Below are 23,732 nucleotides of genomic sequence, written 5' to 3'. Positions count from 1 at the left end.
AAAATCCTATTTCTCATTAACCTTACAGGAAAATAATCAGGCTTCACACAATATAAACTTAACTTGTGTAAAATTCACAGCTTTGGTGAAACAGGTCATGAAGAGTATTCATACTAAAAACAACATGTGAGAAACACAGACTGCTGTATATGTCAAGAGTTTTGGGGAGGAGAGCAATTATTGCATGTCATGGATTTTTATGAAATACTAGGTATTTTTCCACCTGTGTTGTGTTTACTGCAGCTGAATCCACAGCCTCTCCTTTCTTATGTCACATCAGATTGCCATGTTTCACATTTTCTTCTTTTTAATGGGAAAGACTCTGAGGATGTCTCTTCTTTCTGAGTAAAGATGACTATAGGTAAAATACATACCTGATGTGGAGAAAGAAATGGCAAAAATTAAGACTGATTAACCATCTCTGTGGAAAGAACCATGGTTTTGAAATACAGAGTGCTGCCTGGAGTCCAGGGAGAAGACACTTGCAAAGGAGGCTCAAAGAAGGAATACTTAAAGAGTGTCCAGATTTTCTGCAGAAGGAGAAGTAAAGCAAACTCCTCCATATTACTGTTCTGTTTATTGCAAGGAAGGAACTTTTCTTTAGCTCTCTCCATTTCCCCCAAAGTTTTACATTTGTCTTCTCTTTTATGCGTTGTTCTTACATACCTGATAGTTGTTATCTTCTAGAGGTAATAATTATCTTAATGACTTGTGAAGGTTAGAGCTGGAGAAACTAAAACTTAACAACAGAAGTCTGTTTCCCAATTTTCTGGACAAATTAATTAATTGATTAGATTTTCTGAACTGTAAGTTTTTGTCCTATATATTTTTCTTGAGCCTTTAGCACCTACTCCCACTTGCCTGCTAGGAAATACTAGCACATAAGGGCAAACAAACAGGAAACAAAACAGATATAAATGGGAAATCCAGAAATAGCCAAGTTCACTTAGTTTGACATCTAAATTTTCTTTGTAGATGCTTGTGTTTGTCGTGAAAACTTTTACATTTCATACACAAAGCAGTTACATTTTCTGCTAGTAAAACTGTTTTTGTTCATACAGTGTAAACAGTGATATATGTGATCTCATGATGACCTGCAAAAAGCATTATAACTTCTAAGTATTTTACTGACAAGGTCTAGTTCGTCATGTCAGCCTTCTTTTTCCATCTCTCCCATGTTTACAGACCTTTCTACTAAGGTAGATGTCAGCACAAACCAAAAAGCACAGAAAGAATGCAAAAACAAAACAAAACAGAAAAGCCACTTACCTATAAAGAGCATCATGAGATATATTTTCAGCACATATGGGAAATAGATGGATAAGTCAAAGGGCAGCTTTGTGGAGTAAGTGCCAAATGATTCAAAATAAGGCAGTGACTGATAGATGGCAAATGCTGTTTAAAGAAAAAAGGAATCATGAAGGTTTCTCTCCTTAACTTGCTACAGAGATGTGTATATATGTATGCATAGTTGAAGGATATTCTGAATTTGATAACGACCATTTTGTGATAATTGCTGAATCCTTTTGCCAAAGCTATAGCTTGATATAGAAATCCGCTGATCAGATTGGCAAGGCCATTATAGCAGTGTGATTTGTTGAATTTTGTCCATTTTTTACTTTATTATGCCTACACAAAAATAGTTTACAGTGTTTCTTTTTTTACTGAGGTATAGTTGATGTACAGTATAAGCTTCCAGTGTACAACAGAGTGATTCACAATTTTTAAAGGCTATTTATAGTTAATATAAAATATCGGCTATATTCCCTGTGCTGTATAATATATCCTTACAGCTCATTTATTTCATACATAGTAGTTTGTACCAAAAATTGTATCTCAAAATACCTGTGCTCTTAGCCACAAGTAGGGGTTACAGATGAATGAACATGGAAAATGCTTCATATATTCTCCTCTTGGAGTTTCATAACATGCATTGGTATAGCAGAGATTCTGTCAAGTTCTGCAATAAAGAAACTGGTTTCACCCATTTCCTCAGCTTAACTGGTCTTGGAATAGCTCTTTCTTCCTCCCCATCCCAGCAGTACTTAATAAAAATTCTGACGAATCATGTGAGAAATGCTGGCCTAAATTATTTTGAGGGAGGAGGCTCATGTCAAATAAAAAGAGATGGACATTCTATGAAATTGTGTCCCATGTATAGACTTTGTATAACATTTCATGGAATAAAATGATAATGTACTATGGTTATATAAGATGTTCTCATCAGGGTAAACTGAGTGAAGGTACATGGAAACAATGCACTGTTTTTGCAAATTATTGTGAGTGTAAAATTATTATTTTTTAATTTCTTTTTTTTAAAAAGACAGAGGAAAACTCAGGTGCCCACAGCTGTTAGAACCAGACAGTGGAATCAGCACAGAGTCTGCAACTGACACTAAAGCATGCCATCTAAGATTTCCATGAGCAGCACCTAAGTCTCTGGCATTTTATTAGTATAGTTGATTTGATTATGAATATGAACTTGGTTTTTGTCTTATATTATCAGATGGGAAACTATAGTTATTAAAAGATATTAGAATTATCAAAAGTCAAGCAGGTTTTCTTAACTACATGTTTTTATACTTTGGGACATTTGAAATATATAGAAATACATAAAGATAAAATTACTACGCTCTACCACCCAGAATTAATCATTACTGATATTTTGTTATATGTGCTTTCAAAATTTTTCTGGATAGACTTTGTTTTTTAAGTGCAAGAATAAGTTTATGAAACTAATTTTAATAAAAGAATATGCATTTTATGGCAACTATATATAAACATGGCTTTCCTAAGAAAGGAGAATGCTTACAATTATGGAATAAAAAGAAAAGTTTCCTATATATTTATTCATCCCTATTTTTAGGAAAATATTAGTCATATTTCTACTTTATTCCTTTATATATTCCTTATAGTATTTTTCATATTATCTAACAAATGAATGTACTTAATAAATGTTTCAATGAGTGATGGATTTTGTTCTCAAATAAATGGCCAATCCATTTTTTATGGTTTTCGAGAAGATTATTCCCTAGATTCTTTTGGCATAGTCTATTTGGAAACAAAACAGATTTTTAAATTATGTCTAATGTGGTTTACTATAATATAAGCTCCTTTTCTCTGCTCACTGGTAGATAGACAGTGTGTGGTTATATCATATATACTTTATAATTATTGCCAACATCACCATCATTTTATGTTAAATATTTCTGTATGTTTTCCCTTAGTTACTTAACATGTGCTCTCTTAATTTCTTTATTCCTTCGGTTTTCAAAAACTTTTATCATGTCTGTTTCAGAGTTCCCTACCAGTCTGCTAAATCCATTACAGAGGGAAGCATATATTCCCCAAATATCCTCAAGCTCTTTGCAAATTGATGCTTTTAATTATTTGATTTTAAGCTTTAGGTTTACATTTAGGCTAAGTAATTAGCCTACTTCACATCGTATTTAATAATTCATTGTTTATTGAGCATGCATACTGGGTGCATAAGACAAAGGAAGAAAGAAACAAAGACAACTCCAGATCCCCATGGAGCTTAGAGGCTAGACAAGGAAAGAGACATTAATCAAAGAATCACACAAATGTCTAATTACAACTAAGATAGGTCTTACAAAAGAGATTCATTGGGGGAATTAATGTTGATGAGGAAATTGAGGAACGCTTCCCTTAGAAATTAATGACTCGTCTAAAGGTAGAGTTAACTGTCACTGGCAGAGAGTAGGCAGCATGGTAGACAGTAAGTGGGAAGGCTAGTCCAGCCAAGGGGGAACTGAATTTCTATGCATTACAAATAATCACTGAGTCACTAAATGTTAAATCCCCTTTGGATGAGTAAACAGACTTAGAGAGGTTAAATGATTTACCCAAACTCAGCAAGTTAATGAAGTTAAAGGCCCTCAGATGTCCTCATTCCTCATCCAATATTTTGTCTACTGTGCAGAGATGCTTCCCCCTTAACTTGACATTTTAATGTTTTGCTTCTTTGCATCAAGGGAAGTATGCCAGGAAAGATAACACCTAGTCAGCTGAACAGTAGCAAAAATAGTAACTTAATCATCAAAAAGTTTTGTGAATCATCATAACAGGATTGCTTTTGCCAGCAAGCAATACAGAAAAGTCACTCTTTTCTTACCTTCAGCGAGAACACACAAAGGATAAATCGGCATCCATAGTGTTTGACTAAGCCATGTCAAGACAGCATAGGATATTCCAATGACTGATAACATGCTGTAAGTGTACCTGAAAGGAGACAAGTTTGCTCATAAACATCATTTGCTGCTGATGTCTGGGAAACAGGAGAATACCTTACTGTGTAATTGAATACACAGATAAAACTGGAGAGTATGCAAATTCCTTACTTTATTTCCTGTAATGTAAGCAGGAGAAGAGGTAAAAAATGGAGAGAGAGGAACTGTGTCAGTCTGGCTTGTCTTATGGGGTGGATCACAGATAATTATAGAGGGAAGAGAGAAAAATGTAAATCTTATACCCCAGTAAATTACAGTTACAAGTTTCCTCAAATAGTGACTTCAATTTCACTCAGAAGCCAAGCCCATTTTATGGACAGGCTAAGTTTTTAAGACAGACAGACTTATAAATATCTATGTAATGAATTTTAAAAATAAAAAAAATATGTGCCATCTTGTGTGAATAATTAAAGAACTGGCCTTAGGAGCTTGTTTTGGGTATAGGAGTTGGTTTTAAACCTGGCTTTATGATGTAATAGATGAAGCAGTCAAAATCTTTTCATTTCTCAAGCTTAAGCATACATCAGCATCACTCAGAGGGCTTGCTAAAGCACAAATTGTTAGGCCCTATCTCCAGAGTGTCTGATTCAGTGGACCTGAGAATCTGTATTACAAACAAGTTCCAGGCGACACTGATGCCACTGGTCCAGGGACCATACTTAGAACTACTGGAATAGGCGGTGCATACATATGGCAAAACAAAATTCAAAACCTTGAAAACATGAATGCAGAAAAGTAAATCTTTCTCTCATTCCAGGACCCTAATTCCACTCCTCAGAGGCAATGACCAATGCCAATTTCTCATATATTCTTTCCAAGATATTTTTGCATATACTTACCTATGTGTATATATACTACATATAATATACATCAGCAGTGCAAGCACTCACCAAACATAGCATGTTATCAAACTTTTTGTTCTTTACCAATATAAGGGAAAAATGGTATCTCACTGCTTTGATTTTTTTTCTATTACAAGAGTAGGTAAGAATCTTTTCACATGTTTAAAAATCACTTCTGATGAAGTCCAATGTATCTCTTTTTGTTGTTGCTTGTGTTTTTGGTATTAAATCTAAAAATCCATTGTCAAACCCAAGATCAAAAACATTTACCCCTATGTTTTCTTCTAAGAGTTTTATAGTTTTAGCTCTTCCATTTAGATTTTCGAACCACTGAGTTAATTTTTGTATGGTGCAAAGTAAAGGACCAAATTCATTCCTTTGCATGTGGATATCCAGCTGTCCCAGCACCATTTGACCAAAAGACTATTTTTCCCCATTGAACGACCTTGGCATCCTGTCAAAAATCAACTGACCATAAATTTGAGAGTTCATCTCTGGACTGTCAATTCTATTCCATGATATATCCTTATGTCCGTTATCACACTCTTGATGTGTGCAACTTTGGTTGCTTTGTAGTAAGTTCTGAAATTGGGAAGTGTGAATCTTCCAACTATGTTATTTTTTGAGATTGTTTTGGCTACTCTGGGTTCCTTGGGTTTCCATATGAGTTTTAGGATCGGCTTCTCAACTCCTGCAAAGAAGCCAGCTGGGATTCTGATAGGGATTGCATTGAATCTGTAGATCAACTTGAGGAGTGTTCCATCTTAAAAACATTGTCTTCAACCCATAAACATGGAATATCTTTCCACTTATTTAGATCTTCTTTAATTTCTCTGCACAGTATTTTATAGTTTTTAGTGTACAAGTTCTGCCCATCTTTTGTTAAATTTATGTCTAAGTACTTTATTTTTTGATGTTTTGTTTTCTTAATTTTATTTTAGGATAGGCCATTGCAAATGTGTAGAATACAATTAATTTTTGTACAGCTGACCCTTGAACAACACAGGTTTGAACTAAGTGGGTCCACTTATATGCAGATTTTTTTCAATTGTAAATACTACAGTACTACACTATCTGGGGTTGGCTGAATCCAGATGCAGAACCTAAGATACAGAGGAACCCTGTATACAAGGGGCCAACTATAAGTTATATGTGGATTTTCAACTGTGTGGAGGGTCAGCGCCCCAACCCTTATGTTGTTCAAGGGTCAACTGTATATTAATTTTGTATTCTACAACTTTGCTGAACTAGCTTATTCTAATATTTTTTAGTGAATTCCTTATGATTTTTTATATACAAGATCATGTCATCTGCCAGTAGAGATAATTTTACTCCTTCCTTTCCAGTGTGGATGCTTTTACATCATTTTCTTGCTTAACTGCCATGCCTAGAACTTCCAGTGCAATGTTGAATAGAAGAGGCAAGAGTAGACATTGTTGTCTTATTCCTATCTTTGGAAGAAAGATCAGTCTTTCATCATTAACCATTATGTTAGCTGTGGAGTTTTCACAGATGCTTTTATCAGGTTGAGGAAGTTGCTTTTCAAAAAGTCATTCTACAGTAAATTGGGAAGATAATTCTGCCCCCATTTTATGGAGGAAAAAAATGAGTTTTAAAAAGGTTCAGTACTTAGGAATTTCACTCCTAAGTTAAGAGAAATGAAAACATATGTGCACACAAAAGCTTGTACATGGATGTTCACAGCAGCATTCCTCCTCACCAAAAAGTAGAAACAATCCAAATGTCCATCAACTGATAAATTAATAAATAAAAATTGGTATATCAATATAATGGAATATTATTCAGCCATAAAAAGAAATAAAATACTGATACCTGTTAAAACATGGACGAACCTTGAAAACGTTATGCTAAGTGAAAGAACCCAGTCACAAAAGGCGCATATTATATGATTCCATTTATATGAAATGTCCAGAATAGGCAAATCCATACAGACAGTATGTTAGTGGTTGCCAGGGCTGGAAGGAAAAGGGAATTGGGTGCAACTGCTAATGGATTTGGGGCTTCTTTTGGGGGTGATGAAAATGTTCTCAAATTAGATAGTGGTGATGTCTTTACACATGTCTTTGAATACACTAAAATCGACAAATTTTATACTCTAAAAGGCTAAATATTAAGGTCCATGAATTATCGCATTGCTGTTATTTTTAAGGTTGTGTGATTTGCCCAAGATCACATAGCAGTGGAGGTGAGGTTCATACTGAGATCTTCCACTTCTATGTCCAAAATTCTTTCCATCACATCCCAATATCACTCTCAATGCCAAAACCACTTTGTTCTCTAATGGGTCTACTGAGCTTATCTGAGACTGAATCGACACTGAAAGAGTTGGGCATACCAGAGAATGAAACATCAGAAAGCCACAGTCCCAAATGAGGCTCCATGTCTCATAAACAGAAAGTCATGGGCTACAAAACTCCTTGAAGTTTGCCCCAAGTCCACAAATCTTTCAGTTAAAAGTGAGAAATAACTAAGTTATATATAACAAAGAATTAGTCACTTTAATTCAACAAAATATTTCATCAAATTCATTCTACTTAGAATATCTTAACTCAGCCAAGTTATTGACAATATAATAAAGAATTTATATAACCTCAGCTAAAATGCTAGGGTTCTTTTGTTACCCATCCACATCCAGATCTTTCAAGCAGGAGGGACGGTTCTCATTTGTGAGAGCTTGAAGTAGCAGTTAGGAGCCTCTCCAAAGTGAGCCACTGAGCAAAGGGCTCAGCAATTTTACACCATTGCTGGTAGAGATAACACACAAAGTTTTAGAATTAGAAGGAAACATAACACCATCTGGAGCAAGGGTTCTTAACCTGAGGTCCAAGGATTCCCAGTGAGTCCATGAAAGAACTTCAGTTATTTGAACCCGCTGGAATTGTATACAAATATGTTTGTGGAGGTGTGTTTTTTCCCCAGAGAGATAAGGCTCTATATTTATAATATTCTTGAATTCCAAGAAACCAACTTTGTAAATTGTGACTATGATAGAATCAAAGTCTTGCTTTGCTTATTAAAGTAACACATACTAGAGCAATTGCAAAGAACGCCTTTCATTAGCAACAGCTGCGAGGTTTATTCCAAATTGGTGTATGCCAAGTCTTCTGCTGGGAACCTGATGCAATGATTTGCTCTTGAAACCATGGCAGGTTTCCATTATCTTTGATATGCCCATTACGGAAAGCACTAAAAATACATTTCCATATCAAGATAAAATAATATGAAAAGGGGTTATGTATTTCTCTCTCATTCAGAGTAACCAAATGTAAGCAGCTATTACTGGCTTCACTGTAGAAAGCAATTTGGCTTTGTTTTAAGAGATTATTTTGCCTCCTTACCTAACCATATCCAATAGATTCCAAAAGATGAATAAAACACACACCACGTATTTCTCTTGGACTTCCTCTTGACTGGTGATCACCACAAAGAGGATGATTATTCTCTCAGTGAGCTAACAAAGAAAGAGAAAAGTCAAGAATTAGGATCATTTGTTAAGCAGCTAGGTAATTTTCTAATTTTAAAAACCAGAGTTCCTCTTAAAAGTATGCTTTAAGGGCTTCCCTGGTACCGCAGTCATTGAACGTCCGCCTGCCGATGCAGGGGACACGGGTTCGTGTCCCAGTCCGGGAAGATCCCACATGCCGCGGAGCGGCTAGGCTCATGAGCCGTGGCCGCTGAGCCTGCGCATCTGGAGCCTGTGCTCCGCAACGGGAGAGGCCACAACAGTGAGAGGCCCGCGTACTGCCAAAAAACGAAAAAAAAAAAAAGAAAGAAAAAAAAAGTATGCTTTAACTATAAATATATATACTACACAGTTAACATGATCTCTGAGGGAGCAGGGTTACAGATGAATTTCATTTCCTCCTTTTTGTTTTTCTGCATTCTCCAAATTATATGTAATGAATAAAAAGATAACATATTTCATCTGAATCACGGCGTGTCCCTTCTTGTGATACATGCACACATGGTTTTTACTCACTTTGACAAGCTTTTATTGAGTGTCCACTATGTATCAGATGCTAAGACTACATATATAATGAAAGCATGGTCCTTGCTACACAGGGTAGCAATGGTAGGAGAATGTGGGGCAGTAACTGTAACACAGTGTGAATAATGCTGTCATTTAAAGAGCTACATATGGGAGCACAGGGGAGGGAGATACCTGTCTGAGAAAAAGATGCGGACAGCTTTATGGAGGCAGGCAACATTTCAGTTGGCTCTTGAGGAATGGACAGGGGTTTGTCAGGTAGACTGGACAGGAGAATGGGCATCCTAGGCCAAGGGAGCAGCCTGAGCAAAGAGGCAGAGGTGTGAAAACACACGGTGTGCTGGGGAGTAAGGAGAACCCCTGGGGGCTAGAGAGGAGGTGCACAGAAGGGAATCCTAGGAGATAAAATTGAAAATGTGTTGGGGGCTGGGATGTAAAGAGTTCTGAATGATAGGCTGAGAAATTTCCATTTCATCCAACAGGGAAGCCCCCGTAGTTTTGGGGGTTGGGGGGGTTTGCTTTGTTTTTAGTTTTTTTTGGTGGGGGTGGGTGGGAGGTGGGAGAAAGGGAGAAAGGGGATGCAAAATAATATAATCTTAACCCACATAAGCTAGTGGAAAATGAAAAGAATTCAACAAATTCATATTTTTTCCAAGTCAGTAAGCATCTATAAATCATTAAGAATGCACACATTTATGGCTCAGCTCGTTACTGACCTCAAAATATACATTCCTCTTTCCAATCTAAATATAATGTACCTTCTTATGCCATATTAATATACTTTGTACACTCTGCGTTTTTTGTTTTTAATAGAACATTTTACTTTCTTCACAATGGTCGAAGGAAAATATCCATGAGATTGAGGGAGCATATTAGTGATAAAGGAAAGATGAGGGCTGCTTTATATTTTTCAATAGCTGTCTATTTTTAAAGCGGATCAAGGACTAAAGACTGGGATAATCTATGACCTAGAATCATAGGTTGCTAGTCCTGGAAAATCACCTAGTGCAGAGAAATCCAGGATTTGCCAACATTGGGCCACATGATCAGAAATCCACATGTAGAAGCTGTATCAGTGTGTTTATAACCACACTGGTGAGTCAAAAGGGCCCTTGCTTGGCTAAGGAAATTAGATATGATTCAACCTTAGTCAATCAATGGAAGCTACCTACACGGCTGTTTTTCTTTTGTCAATCTTTCTTTACAATGCCCTAGTTTCTTGATTTAACCATATTTATATAACGAATTAGACTTAACTGCAATGATAATTACCGAATGATCCAAGCTTGCTGCTATGACACCCGGCACCCTTCGGATACAAGATCTTAGCAGCAAACAAGTATTTAGGCACTGCCTAATCCTACATTTGATCAGTGCCTGCTAATTAGGAAAATTATCTAATTTTTGACAAAAATCTCAGGAGATACACACATGAATGCATATACACATATTTCTAATTACATGGCTGACTACTGAAAGAGAGAACATAGCTACCTTTTAATAAGATGGCTCTCTAAGGGCCCTGCTAGATACTTACTTGCCCAACCCTTTTTACAAATAAGGAAATTGGGAACCAGAGAAATTAAGTGCCTTGCCCATACTAGTGGCAGACCTGGAAACATATATATCTCAGGTCTCCTGGTTTCCAGAGTTGTAGGCAATCCCTGATTTCAGGCTGCCCCTCAACTAATGAGTAGGGAGGGAAAACTCTCCTAAAAGAGAGAGACTGGAGCTGCACAAAGAAACTCACTCTGTTTAAAATCATCACGTGAGCGACTGTGGCATGTTAGTGATGGTAACCTGATTGCAGAGAAATCAGCAATCAGCAAGCCCCCCAAAACACAACCACATACATACAAGAAGGTATGTGAAGGCCCTCCCCCCATACGATGTCAGTCTAATTAATAAATTATCTGATGGTTATTTAAATCTAACTTGACCATTCAATGGCAATACAATGGGAGAATTTAGGGGGCGATATTCTTAAATTGGTAAAAAGCCAATATTTATTAGTTACTTTGTGCCAGGTTCCAAACACACGCCATCTCATTTAATCTCCATAGCACTCTAAGAAGTGCTATCGTTATTATCTGCCTTTTACAAAGGACACTGCATTTTACAAAGTGAAAGTGACTTGGCTATAGATATGGAATCAAAGTCTAGACAATGTCATTCTAAATTCCTTGTTCTGAAACACTAAGACATTTTCGCCTTTGTTATTTTATAGGCTACACCCTCGCGTAATGTCTGTTATAGTCTATCCTCAAAAAAAAAAAAAGCCTCTCCTGAAAAGTTAAAACTTAAAACAAGAACTTACTTGATTTTCTAAATCAACACCAAAATAATTTTGAAGAATAGACTTTTAAAATTTATTACTTTTCTTTACATATAATAGTTTGACCAGTTATTTGGAGCTTTACACTTGGGAAAACTTAGCACTTTGTCATTTTAAACAAATCCTATGAGAACATGACAATTACTAATGAATGGTCTTGTAATGTTTAGTGCAACTCAAACAGGCAGAATAAAAGCACAGTAAAAACACTGTAACTTAGGCCAAATTAAACATAGTGGTAATGTGGTTAACTCAAATATTTGGTAACTACAAAATAAAAATATTTTGCATTTTTATGTTCTATTTGGGAATCCTGAACTCCAGATTAAGCAATGACTAAAACTGTTACTTTATAAATGGCATCTAGCAAATTAGTTATAAACTACTGAAGGAGTAAAAAATCATACTTCAACTATAGAGAGAACTTCTACAATCTTAAATTAGTTTTAGCCTCAAAGACTATTATATTACTAAAAGGATAACCCAAACTATTTTAAATCCTGTAAACTTTTGTTGAGAACTTCAGAAACATACCCTTAAATGTTCAAATCACCACATTCTTCTGTAAGACAAAAGCATCTAAATACTATTTATATATTTTTACTTATTCATCCATCAATAGATATTTATTGAGTGCACTATTCTGAATCCCGAGGGGTATAACACCATGAACAAGACCAAGTCCCAACCCTCATGGTATTTATGTCCTAGTTTGTGAGATAGACACTGTAAGCAAATGTAGCATAATAGTTGAGAGTTCAGGAAAACTAGCCCAAATCCATATTTTTTCTCCACCAATTACAATTTATATGAACGTGGATAAGTTATTTAACTTTTGTGTTAAGTAATTATGCTGGAGATAAAAATAAGCATAATTTAATGTAGTGATTAGTATATTTACAGGAAAATACATTTTTCTACATAATCAAGACTATCAGTGAATAAAAAAGTTAATCTCAGCATCTTTAAAATTATACTGTGAATATACATTTATAACTATCACACCAAAGAACTCCACTGATCAAATGCGAAAAATACCAGAAAAATCGAAAATCTTATGTACAGAGTGAATTGTACATAATAATTCATTATGTACAGAGTGAATAATTCATTCTCAGGAAGCATCAAAGTTTTGGAAATCTCATAGCACAACACTATCTGCAGTACAGTTTTATCTCTAACAATATAAACCTGTTCCCAACTCAAAACTGGAGAGAAAATCTATATGACTTTATGGAAAAAAAATAATTAAATCTAGCGATGCAAAGAAGCACCTGCGTCATGGATTAAAAGAAATTAGGGTGAAACTTTGCTGTTTTCCTAAAAGGGTTTATTTTAAGACACTCTCCTTGGGTATATCCTTCATATTTGTTCTTATGAATCTGTGACTGTGAAATCTTTGGAATGATTTTTGACAAGCAGACCCCTGCTTGTCCTTATCAGAAATAGGATGTGATAACGGTAAAAATAAAAATTGTTCTGGCAATTTGGGCTCACAAATGGAAGTTCTGTAGGCACGATAATTTGGGGGTAATAACGCCCAGTGTTTTGATTTATAGATTTAAAAAATTGTGTAAAATGAAGACATGTGCAGCGATGTTTATTGGGATGCAAAGGTAAGGAGGCAGAATTTAGCCGTTTTAATTCAGTTATGTATGAAGTCTTTGCATTTTTCAAAAGGTAAAGGAGTAAAGTGGATAACTCTGAGGGTTTCCTAAAGGCACATCAGCCTAATGTCACAATGCAAAGGTTAGTTCTGTGGATATTTTCCCCTCTCCCTGAGTTGAAACATCCTAAAGCTATATCAATAAAAACCTCTTTCTCGGGCTTCTGCACAAGCGAAGTCAGAAGAAAGCCCTTCAAAATCACTATTTCAGGGTTGGTGGTATTTCCACTCCATAAAAGCAAGTTGTTTTGATTAAATATACTAAAATAGTTTCCCAATTCAACTTTTTTTAAAAAATCAAGCTAATAAAATACGCAAACTCATTTGGGAGCAAGGCGTTAGAGAGGAGAGATACCGAGTTTTCACTTATCACTTAATTACAGTTATATTCTACTTTTGGACCTTTTTTCTTTCCCATTTTATAAGTTAAAATTACCAAAAGTTTACTTTATTTCCTGATATAATTTTAACTGGCATGTAATTGTTTCCAAAAATGGATGTATATAAACAACTATTTATGTTATTGCTTTGCCCTTTTCCTCTAAATTGTACCTTTAAAAAATACATAAACTATACATCTCTGTGTTAACTTATTATAGTCTTGTCAATGGGTTCCCCCCACTTTCTTTTACCAATTTTAATATTAGCAAATCAAGTGGCTCCTCCCTAATTGTCAAAATAAAGATGTGTATAAAACATTTAAAAAGTACAGAAGATAACACAGAAAACAAACATACCCTCCTAAACACACACCACGGTCATTTGATACATGTGATTCTAACTGCTCAACTAGCTAAGAATTCCTACCACTTTTGGGAATTATTTATCTTGATATTTTGGAAGACCAGTTCCCAAAAACAGAATTCCGTTGTGACTTAGCAATCTCACAAAGGTAATGTCAAAATAACATCACAAATGAGTGGACATGTTTTTCAACCTACTTGAAAGCAGCTAGACACCATGCATTTTTCCAGATACTATATGCAATCAGCTATGATTACTGTATGAGTAGCTTAGCCACATTCTTAACTAGTTTCTTTACTTAAAAGTGGGGAAACAGGAAAACCAAGAATAATTACACAACTTTATTTATTTATTTTATTTTTTTTGCAGTACGCGGGCCTCTCACTGTTGTGGCCTCTTCCACTGCGGAGCACAGGCTCCGGACGCGCAGGCTCAGCGGCCATGGCTCACGGGCCCAGCCGCTCCGCGGCATGTGGCATCTTCCTGGACCAGGACACGAACCCGTGTCCCCTGCATCGGCAGGCAGACTCTCAACCACTGCGCCACCAGGGAAGCCCATTACACAACTTTAGACTTTTGTTTGGTTATTTTAAAGTTAGGGGCCTCAGAGTCATCTCATAATGAGGGAATTCTTCTAATTATCTGCAGAACTCTAATAAAAGAAGGGGGCAGAAAATGAAACTTTGGACGTGATGCTGTGTTCTTGAAGCTTTTTACAATACTATGTCCATTCTGAAAACCATAGAAAAGATAGTAAGTGAATAAAAGAAACAGAGGACAGGTAAAATCTCAAAGAGATAAAAAGAGGAAGCCAAACATCACAAAAATTAACAATAATCAGCCCAGAATAAGAATGGTAACTGTCTTTGCTACTATGATGATCCCTGATTGCTCCTGACAACAGAAACTTAAAAATCATTTGAGCCCCATCAACAGTAGACTTTGCCACCTCACCTTTAAATAAAAAGTGTCAGTATATACTTGCCATTATTTTTTAATTACCAAACCAGGATATACTCTGATTACAGTGATCATACTTCCATAAGCCACTACAGTTTCAATTAATAGTGATTAAAATCACACTTAAATATTCTGGAATTTCTAGGACTGCAAGAAATCAGATTTCTAAGTTGTATAATACTTTCTATTTTTGGATAAGCCTACATACTTTTGGAAAGCATAAAATATATGCATATTTTCTAGACATATTCAAGATGCTCTTCTTTCTTACAAATTCAACTGTCCTGTTTCTCACTTGCATTTCCTTCTTTGGAAATAACTAAAATAACACTGCTCTTAACTTTGAAACTGCTGTTTTACTATAAAATTAATATTATCCAATTTAGCCTAATAAAGTACAAAATCCAAAAAAGTATGCCAAAAGAAAACATGACTTAGATTCAGATAAATTTGATCATACTCCAAGCAAAATAATTCCATATGACAGAATACAACTTTCATTTAACCTGGGTTGTTAATTCTGTTCTCTAAAATTAGCATTAGATGATGCTATATGCATCTTGCTAACAAATAATAAATACCAATAAATCTTTTCCTAAATAATATGCTTCTTCTGGAACAGATATGTACCCCTTTTTATTTTGTAAGGAAATACATTTAAGGCATTTCCATCTAGGTTTTGGCTAGCTGACTACTCTGTTACTAGTTTGTACTCTAAATATTGCCCCAATTTTTATTTTACATTTGATATGTCAACACTGAAAATGTCTTCATCCTAATGAATACTATTTCTCTACTTTTACTGAATAAACAAAAATCTCCCATGAACTTGCAATGCTGAGTTCTTGATAGGCTCCTCAAGTTTATACTCCGATTTCCATCTTTTAAACTTTCATGGTATTTTAAGCAAATTTTAATACAAGGATCTATGCCACTCCTTCAATCAACAAAATTTAAGGTGTATGTTTCTGTTATAAGCACTTTGCTAGGTGCTGGCAATACAATCAGATTCTGATATTTCAAATATTTTTACAATGCAAATTGGTCACATTTTGTTATCCATTTTTCCAATTTATTTTGCAAACAGTTAATATACTCATGTAAATACCTTTTCTGTAAATTTTAAACATATGCTCATATAGTCACTTAACCTTTATCTCTCCTTATGGAAAATGCCACTTTTTTGTTTTTCTTGCCTTAATTCAGCAATGATTTAGTATACTAAATATCTACCAGTGACTTTCCCACCTTCCTTCAACCTGCCTTTAAAAGGAACAATGGTCATCTAGGGCTAGAGACAAATGATACCTAAAATAACAGCAATAGCAACCAGGTATTGTATTTTTTTTTCTTTTTTAACATCTTTATTGGAGTATAATTGCTTTACAATGGTGTGTTAGTTTCTGCTTTATAACCAAGTAAATCAGTTATACATATACTTATGTCCCCATATCTCTTCCCTCTTGTGTCTCCCTCTCTCCCACCCTCCCTATCCCATCCCTCCAGGTGGTCACAAAGCACCAGCTGATCTCCCTGTGCTATGTGGCTGCTTCCCACTAGCTATCTATTTTACGTTTGGTAGTGTATATATGTCCATGCCACTCTCTCACTTTGTCTCAGCTTACCCTTCCCCCTCCCCATAACCTCAAGTCCATAAAGACTACGCCTTTACTCTCATCTTGCCCCTAGGTTCTTCATGACCTTTTTTTTTTAGATTCCATATATATGTGTTAGCATACAGTATTTGTTTTTCTCTCTCTGACTTACTTCACACTGTATGACAGACTCTAGGTCTATCCACCTCACTACAAACAACTCAATTTCATTTCTTTTTGTGGCTGAGTAATATTCCATTGTATATATGTGCCACATCTTCTTTATCCATTCATCTGTTGATGGACACTTAGGTTGCTTCCATGTCCTGGCTATTGGAAATAGAGCTGCGATGAACATTTTGGTACATGATTCTTTTTGAATTATGGTTTTCTCAGGGTATATGCCCAGTAGGGGGATTGCTGGGTCATATGGTAGCTCTATTTTTAGTTTTTTAAGGAACCTCCATACTGTTCTCCACAGTGGTTGTATCAATTTACATTCCCACCAACAGTGCAAGAGGGTTCCCTTTTCTCCACACCCTCTCCAGCATTTATTGTTTGTAGAGTTTTTGATGATGGCCATTCTGACTGATGTGAGATATCTCATTGTAGTTTGATTTCCATTTCTCTAATGATTAATGAGGTTGAGCATTCTTTCATGTGTTTGTTGGCAATCTGTATATCTCCTTTGGAGAAATGTCTATTTAGGTCTTCGACCCATTTTTGGATTGGCTTGTTATTTTGATATTGAGCTGCATGAGCTGCCTGTAAATTTTGGAGATTAATCCTTTGTCAGTTGCTTCATTTGCAAATATTTTCTCCCATTCTAAGGGTTGTCTTTTCATCTTGTTTATGGTTTCCTTTGCTATGCAAAAGCTTTTAAGTTTCATTAGGTCCCATGTGTTTATTTTTATTTCCATTTCTCTAGGAGGTGGGTCAAAAAGGATCTTGCTGTGATCTACGTCATAGAGTGTTCTGCCTATGTTTTCCTCTAAGAGTTTGATAGTGTCTGGCCTTACATTTAGATCTTTAATCCATTTTGAGTTTATCTTTGTGTATGGTGTTAGGGAGTGTTCTAATTTCATTCTTTTACATGTAGCTGTCCATTTTTCCCAGCACCACTTATTGAAGAGGCTGTCTTTTCTCCACTGTATATTCTTGCCTCCTTTACCAAAGATAAGGTGACCATATGTGCATGGGTTTATCTCTGGGCTTTCTATCCTGTTCCATTGATCTATATTTCTGTTTTTTAAGTGTGCAGTGTTTTAGGATGAGGTAAGTTTTTCATGGAATTCTCCTTGTTAGTGATGTGGGTTGCAAATTAGCAAAGGTTGGCTTTTTCACTGCCATAAAGTCAACAGAGGCTATGAATAGAACAAAGTTAAGTATGCGACAAATTCTATAATACAAATAATGTGATTAAAACCTACCTGCAGAAACCTAGGCAGAAGATGGTCTGATTCAATGCCAACATATATGTGCAGCAACTCCAAGAGGGAAATAGATTGGCAAAGTCGCATGACAAGTCCAATTGCATAAAAAGTGTCAACCATTGAATCTGTGTCCAGTGAATTAAAAATACAGACATGGTAAGTAAAACATAGATCACAACCCAAATCTATAAAGCACTTTGAAATACAGTTGAGACTCCTTACTTCCTCTTTCTTAGTACATGTGAGAAATTTCCTAGATTACTAAATTACAAAGACTATGTAACCAAAGAAAGCACTTTATATCATTGTACATTTTAATTGCTCCTCTTCCAGAAAGGATTTAAAACTTGAAAAAGAAGGCTCCATGGCCAAAGCTAAAGCATTTATTCCCCATTTATGAGATTCTAAAGCAATCCCAGCATAAAAGTAAACAGCTAGACTCTAGACTACACCAGTGAAAACAGGCTGGAGGTGAGTTTATTAAAGAAGCTGTGGTGCCCACACCTTGTCCATTGACAAGAAAATGACAGAGATGAGAAAATATTATTTCAGAGAACCTTTATGGAAATGAGATTAATGATGCCATGATATCAAATAACATCTTATGTGTATCTAGCATTTATGGCTCATACATATGTAGTTAGTGCTTTCTGGATTTCTGTGAGTTTTAAACACTGGAACTTGGGCCCATTGCAGAGGATCCAAAACAAATACTGCATTTGGAGAGAGCTGAAATGGGAGGCAAACAAATGTTCCTCTAAATAGGATAAATGTGTTGGTTTAAATTTTAAATTGAAATCCTGCAATGTTAAGAATCTTCTAGGGAAGTCTTTGTTGTTTTCACTCCCTAGTGATGATTCACATGATAATAATTTATCAAACACAAAGGGTGTCTCTTCTCAGCAGCTCTATGAGATAGACATTATTATCATCCCCATTTCACAGATGATTCCTGAGGCATAGACAGTCCATGCTCTTATCCATGGCCCTACACTTGCTGTAAGAGAATTATCAGTCACACGGCTCCTTGAAGGAAGAAAGTAGCAGACGTTACTAGTCCAGGTGCTTGAGTGCTGTTGAGCTACTTAATTTATACATTGATTCAGGAACTGTTCTGAACCCCACATAGTTCTTTTCAGTCTGCCTTCCATATGAATGGGTTCTTTAATAATACGTAGCTTTTATAATTATAACGGCAGGATAACAATTAAGAAATAAGTACACTGCTGACTAAGGCACTTTTCCTACTGGAAAGGCCAGGCAGCATAAGAAAGAGTTCATGCCTTGTTACTCATGTTGTGAATGACCTATAATATGCCCTCAAAGCCACAGCTAACTTCCAAGGTCTAGAAGTGATGTTTTTTCCTAAAAATATAAGGGAAGTTTTCCTAAGCCCTGTGTTTTCCTCTGTTTGAGGACTCCCAACACTCATAGTTGAAATTCAAGCCTCAGGCTGTATCTTTAGAGGTTCTTAACAAAGGCAAGAATTTATCTGTAGATTTGCAGTAATGAAAAAGCAACATTTATGGTGCCACAGAAGTAGATTAATTTTCTGAGGATACAGAAGTCTGAGTTGATGAGCACAACATGACTTTTCCCAGATATATCCTAGATGTTTGTTTTTAGCTGAAACCAGCAGTTGCTCAAATTGTCAAGTCACGCAATAGTTGTAAACTGTGATGACACTTACCCATGTGGGGATGGAACGTGAAAAGAATGTTATTTTGACAGTCAGAATGTTAAATGACAGTGATTCATTTTTTGGAAAACTGAAATGCATTTAAAATCTTTACTTTTTAGGGAAGTGGAGGAAACTTATGACTTAAACCATTAATGCTAACTCCCATATGGGTGATGAGTCATCTACAAAGTGTGTCATTTTCTTATGGACACACTGCCCTTTAAAGGGACCAAATAGAAGCCTGGGGAATATAAAGTTTGTCTTTCATTTGTTAGTAGTTTCCAGTTATCTGAAACCTGGGGAATAAAAAACAGGAGAAGAGGCCTCCAGTCGCGGTGTTGTGCTGTGGGGAAGGGAGACGGATTTGTAAACCCCGGAGAGAGGTTCTGCCTACCCGAGGCCGCTGCTGTGCGGAGACCCCAGGGGAAACCACCGTCACCATGTCTGACCAGGAGGCAAAACCTTCAACTGAGGACTTGGGGGATAAGAAGGAAGGAGAATATATTAAACTCAAAGTCATCGGACAGGATAGCAGTGAGATTCACTTCAAAGTGAAAATGACAACACATCTCAAGAAACTCAAAGAATCATACTGTCAAAGACAGGGAGTTCCCATGAATTCACTCAGGTTTCTCTTTGAAGGTCAGAGAATTGCTGATAATCACACTCCAAAAGAAGTGGGAATGGAGGAAGACGATGTGATTGAAGTTTATCAGGAACAAACAGGGGGTCGTTCAACAATTTAGATATTTTTATTTTTTCTTTTCCCTTAATCCTTTTTTATTTTTAAAAATAGTTCTTTTGTAATGTGGTGTTCAAAACAGAATTGAAAACTGGCACCCCATCTCTTTAGAACATCTGGTAATTTGAATTCTAGTGCCCATTATTCATTATTGTTTGTTTTCATTGTGCTGATTTTTGGTGATCAAACCTCAGCCCCATTCATATCGCCCTCTCCTTTTTAAAAATTATGTGTGTGCACAGAGAGGCCGCCTTTTCCAGGACTGTGCATTTACAGGCTTGTGATAAATAAGACTGACTAATGCAAGTGTTCATAATGACTTTCCAATTGGCCCTGAAGTTCTAGCATGTGATTGCTTCACTCCTGGACTGTGACTTTCAGTGGGAGATGGAAGTTTTTCAGAGAACTGAACTGTGGAAAAATGACCTTTCCTTAACTTGAAGCTACTTTTAAAATCTGAGGGTCTGGACCAAAAGAAGAGGAATATCAGGTTGGAGTCAAGGTGACAGAGGTGGTGAAAATAATGACTAACTCCAAAGATGGCTTCACTGAAGAGAAAGCATTTTAAGATGAAAGAAAAATCTTGTCAGAAGATCCCAGAAAAGTTCTAATTTTCATTAGCAGTTAAAGTTATTCATGCAGAAGTGTATACAGCAGAACGCTGCTCTTTTTGACTTTATTTGTACTTTTTGGCCTGGGATATGGGTTTTAAATGGACATTGTCTGTACCAGCTTCATTAAAATAAACAAAATATTTGTAAAAACCTAAAAAAAAAAAAAAAAAAAAAAGGAGAAGAATTGGTTAATTCCTGATTTCTCTGCAAAAAATGTTTTACTGGAATTTACAGATTTCCACAACACACACCAAATCTGCTAAGGTTTGGTGCAGAATCAAAAAGGAAGAGTGAAATGGCACCACCCCAATGCCATGTCTATGTTTTCAGGGCAAATGCCTACTCAGGGGGAAGCCACATACCTTTCCCTCATCTTACCTCCCCCCCTCCTCCAAAAAGGTTTTGGTTTTTGCAGTAAGAACAAAGTATGCTTACTGAAAAATATGGTCACTACATTTTAGAGACGTGAAGGCTATTAGGTGCAGTTCATAGAAGTTAAAAAATTATTATAACCAGGACTAGGTGAAAACGAGGAATAAAAGTTAAAAATCCAAAACTGTTTTGGGCTTTTACCTTTTCCAAATGAAAAGAATCTGACTGTCATATTTGTGAATATCCATGAGTGGCCACAGAACTGGATTAAGTAGTAGATGAAAAGATAAGCATTCTTCCTATACCTACAATAAATACAGGAAAATACTTCATTTAAACATATTAAACACTTCCTTTATAATCACCCTTTCAGCATTATACTCATCTTTTCACTAACTTACTGGCCAATCTGAGCAAGCAAGAGACAACTATTCCATATCAGAGTCTTTTATTTAGTTACCCCTCTAAACCCCATCAGATTTTGAAAGCACACACTATCTGTTAAAGTAACCATCCTGAGTTTGTTTAAAGACAAATATGGTTCTATTTCAAAATCCACTTTCATCTTTGATAAACCTCTAACCTTGCTGCTCCCCAAGGAATAAAAGTAAGCATTGCAAAGTAGGCTTTGAATATTTTTGAAAAGAAAATATGGATGGAGAGGGGCTGATGTGGTCGATATGTGTCCCTGCTAAGTGCAGAACTTGAACTTGATAACTAGTTTACAGCTACAAGAGGGGAGTAGCAATGGTGGCATTCCCAGGTGGTGGATAATTCAGTCATTGGACACACCTGACTTCTGAATGCATTATGTGATTGGGGACAGTGTCTCACCACTGCCTATTATATTCTGCAAGAGCAGATAGCTTCCTTCACCAGACACACAGAGAAAGCAGTTTAGTCACTTGGGCCTGATATGGGAAGTCAAGCTGGCTTTTAAAATGGGTTGCTGGGGAGATGACTAAGAGAAGACTGACAGATACACGTTTGAGGGAGCTAGAGAAAGCACCGTTTGAAGCGTTGCCTCTAGTTCGGAAAAGCGGTGGGAGTGGCCCTGCCCAGGGTAGACAAGATTTTTCTCCTAGTTGGAGATGTGAAACCTCTGGGAAATAAGGCAAATACGTTGGGAAGCAGATACAGTGTAGCTTGATGATTTTACTTGGGCACCCCTACAGATGACTCAAGTACTACTAAACGAGTGGGGAAGAGGAATTCCTCCCTCAAACCTACAGCAGAATCACATGGTGCGTGGGTTAAACTTACACATCCCAGGCTCTACCCTCGTACCAACTGAATCAGTTTTTCTGGAACTGGGCCCTGAAATCTACACGTGTGATTGGTGTTTCTGCAGCAAGCAGAGAAAGTCAAGGGAAGGGCTCCAGGTCTGCGGAGAGGGAAGAAAGAAAACGACGGCAAGAGAGCACAAAAGGAAGGGTGAACACGCAGCCTGTCCTTCCCATTTCCTCAGCTATAAAATGGGGGAAATAACAGTTACTCCTAGGGTTGTCGAGACAACTGAATTAGCTAATACCTGTCCAGAGCCCCACGGAGTGTGGGGCCTAAGTTTGCGCGGGCGCTGCCCGGTGCTCCCCCAGCTCATCAGTATCGGCACCACCCACCGCCCCGTTCCCCACCCTCACCCCCGGCGGCCCCTCCTCCCGTACCCCCTCCTCTCCCTGCTCTGCAGAGCGTCCTACCTGGGCTGCAGCCAGGCGGGCAGCTCCACGGGTCCCATGGGTCGCCGTCTCCAGGCCCTCCACGCCGACCGGGAAGGAACACCCGCCAAGAGCGCCGGAGGCGCGGCCGGGCGGCCAGGCGCGGAAGGGCGGGGCCTCTCCTCAAGCAGCAATTTACCAAAAAAAAAAAAGTTCCTGAAGTTCCTGTGGCGGCGGGAGCCAGCTCCACCACCCCTGGCACGCAGAGGCGCGGCAGGTGCCCAAGGCTGAGCCGGCCTGGCGGGGGCCCTAACACACCCCAGTCCCAAGTAAGGTGCACCAGGTTCCTTACCCGGCTTCCTAATCTTTGTGTTGAGACTCAGTTGCAGCCTTGTAAAAACTAACGGACTCTGACCCCTGACCCCGGAAGCGCGCAGTCAAGCCATCCCAAAGCCTGCTGGGATGCGTGAGCCCCAGGTGCCGCTTCTCACTACCCTCACCTGTGAGAGCGGTTAGGCTAGGACTATTGTGAGCAGGCCTTCCCTAACACTTTTTCAGCCAAGAGGCCTGATTCCTCAGTATCAGACATCCTTGCCCTCTCATTTCTCCTGGGTCCTCACTGATGCTTGCAAATCCTTTTATTCACGTTGTGTTCATCTCCCTATCCTTTGCCCAGCCCTCAGAAACCTCCTGATCAATCAGGCCTATGGCATCACTCCCTCCTTCATGCTCTGGTGACCCACTTCCTACTTTGCTGATAAGAGCCAGACCATCTTCCAACTTCTCTGCCTTCTAAGGGAAATATCCCCAAATAAATTTAAAACAAAACAAACA

General features: G+C 37.3%; 1 protein-coding gene and 1 pseudogene across 2 annotated transcripts; one reads left to right on the top strand and one right to left on the bottom strand.

The window, feature by feature from the left end:
• Positions 1 to 291: 291 nt before the first annotated feature.
• HACD4 (3-hydroxyacyl-CoA dehydratase 4) lies at positions 292 to 22,978 on the bottom strand. Its single transcript, XM_007454951.1, has 7 exons — positions 22,941 to 22,978; positions 21,445 to 21,548; positions 17,832 to 17,959; positions 8,452 to 8,564; positions 4,136 to 4,242; positions 1,270 to 1,395; positions 292 to 374 (listed from the first exon to the last, which is right to left on the bottom strand). The coding sequence occupies exons 1-7, from the start codon at positions 22,976 to 22,978 to the stop codon at positions 292 to 294; spliced, it is 699 nt and encodes a 232-aa protein (XP_007455013.1).
• Positions 19,846 to 21,023, top strand: LOC103070012 (small ubiquitin-related modifier 1 pseudogene; annotated as a pseudogene). Its single transcript, XR_014368627.1, has one exon. The product of XR_014368627.1 is annotated as a small ubiquitin-related modifier 1 pseudogene (transcript).
• Positions 22,979 to 23,732: the final 754 nt, after the last annotated feature.

The sequence above is a fragment of the Lipotes vexillifer genome, unplaced genomic scaffold (genome assembly GCF_000442215.2).
Source record: "Lipotes vexillifer unplaced genomic scaffold, Lipotes_vexillifer_v1.1 scaffold317, whole genome shotgun sequence".
Taxonomy (NCBI): domain Eukaryota; kingdom Metazoa; phylum Chordata; class Mammalia; order Artiodactyla; family Lipotidae; genus Lipotes; species Lipotes vexillifer.
The sequence above is the reverse complement of the archived record's forward strand: the minus strand, read 5'-3'. Positions and strand labels throughout refer to the sequence as shown.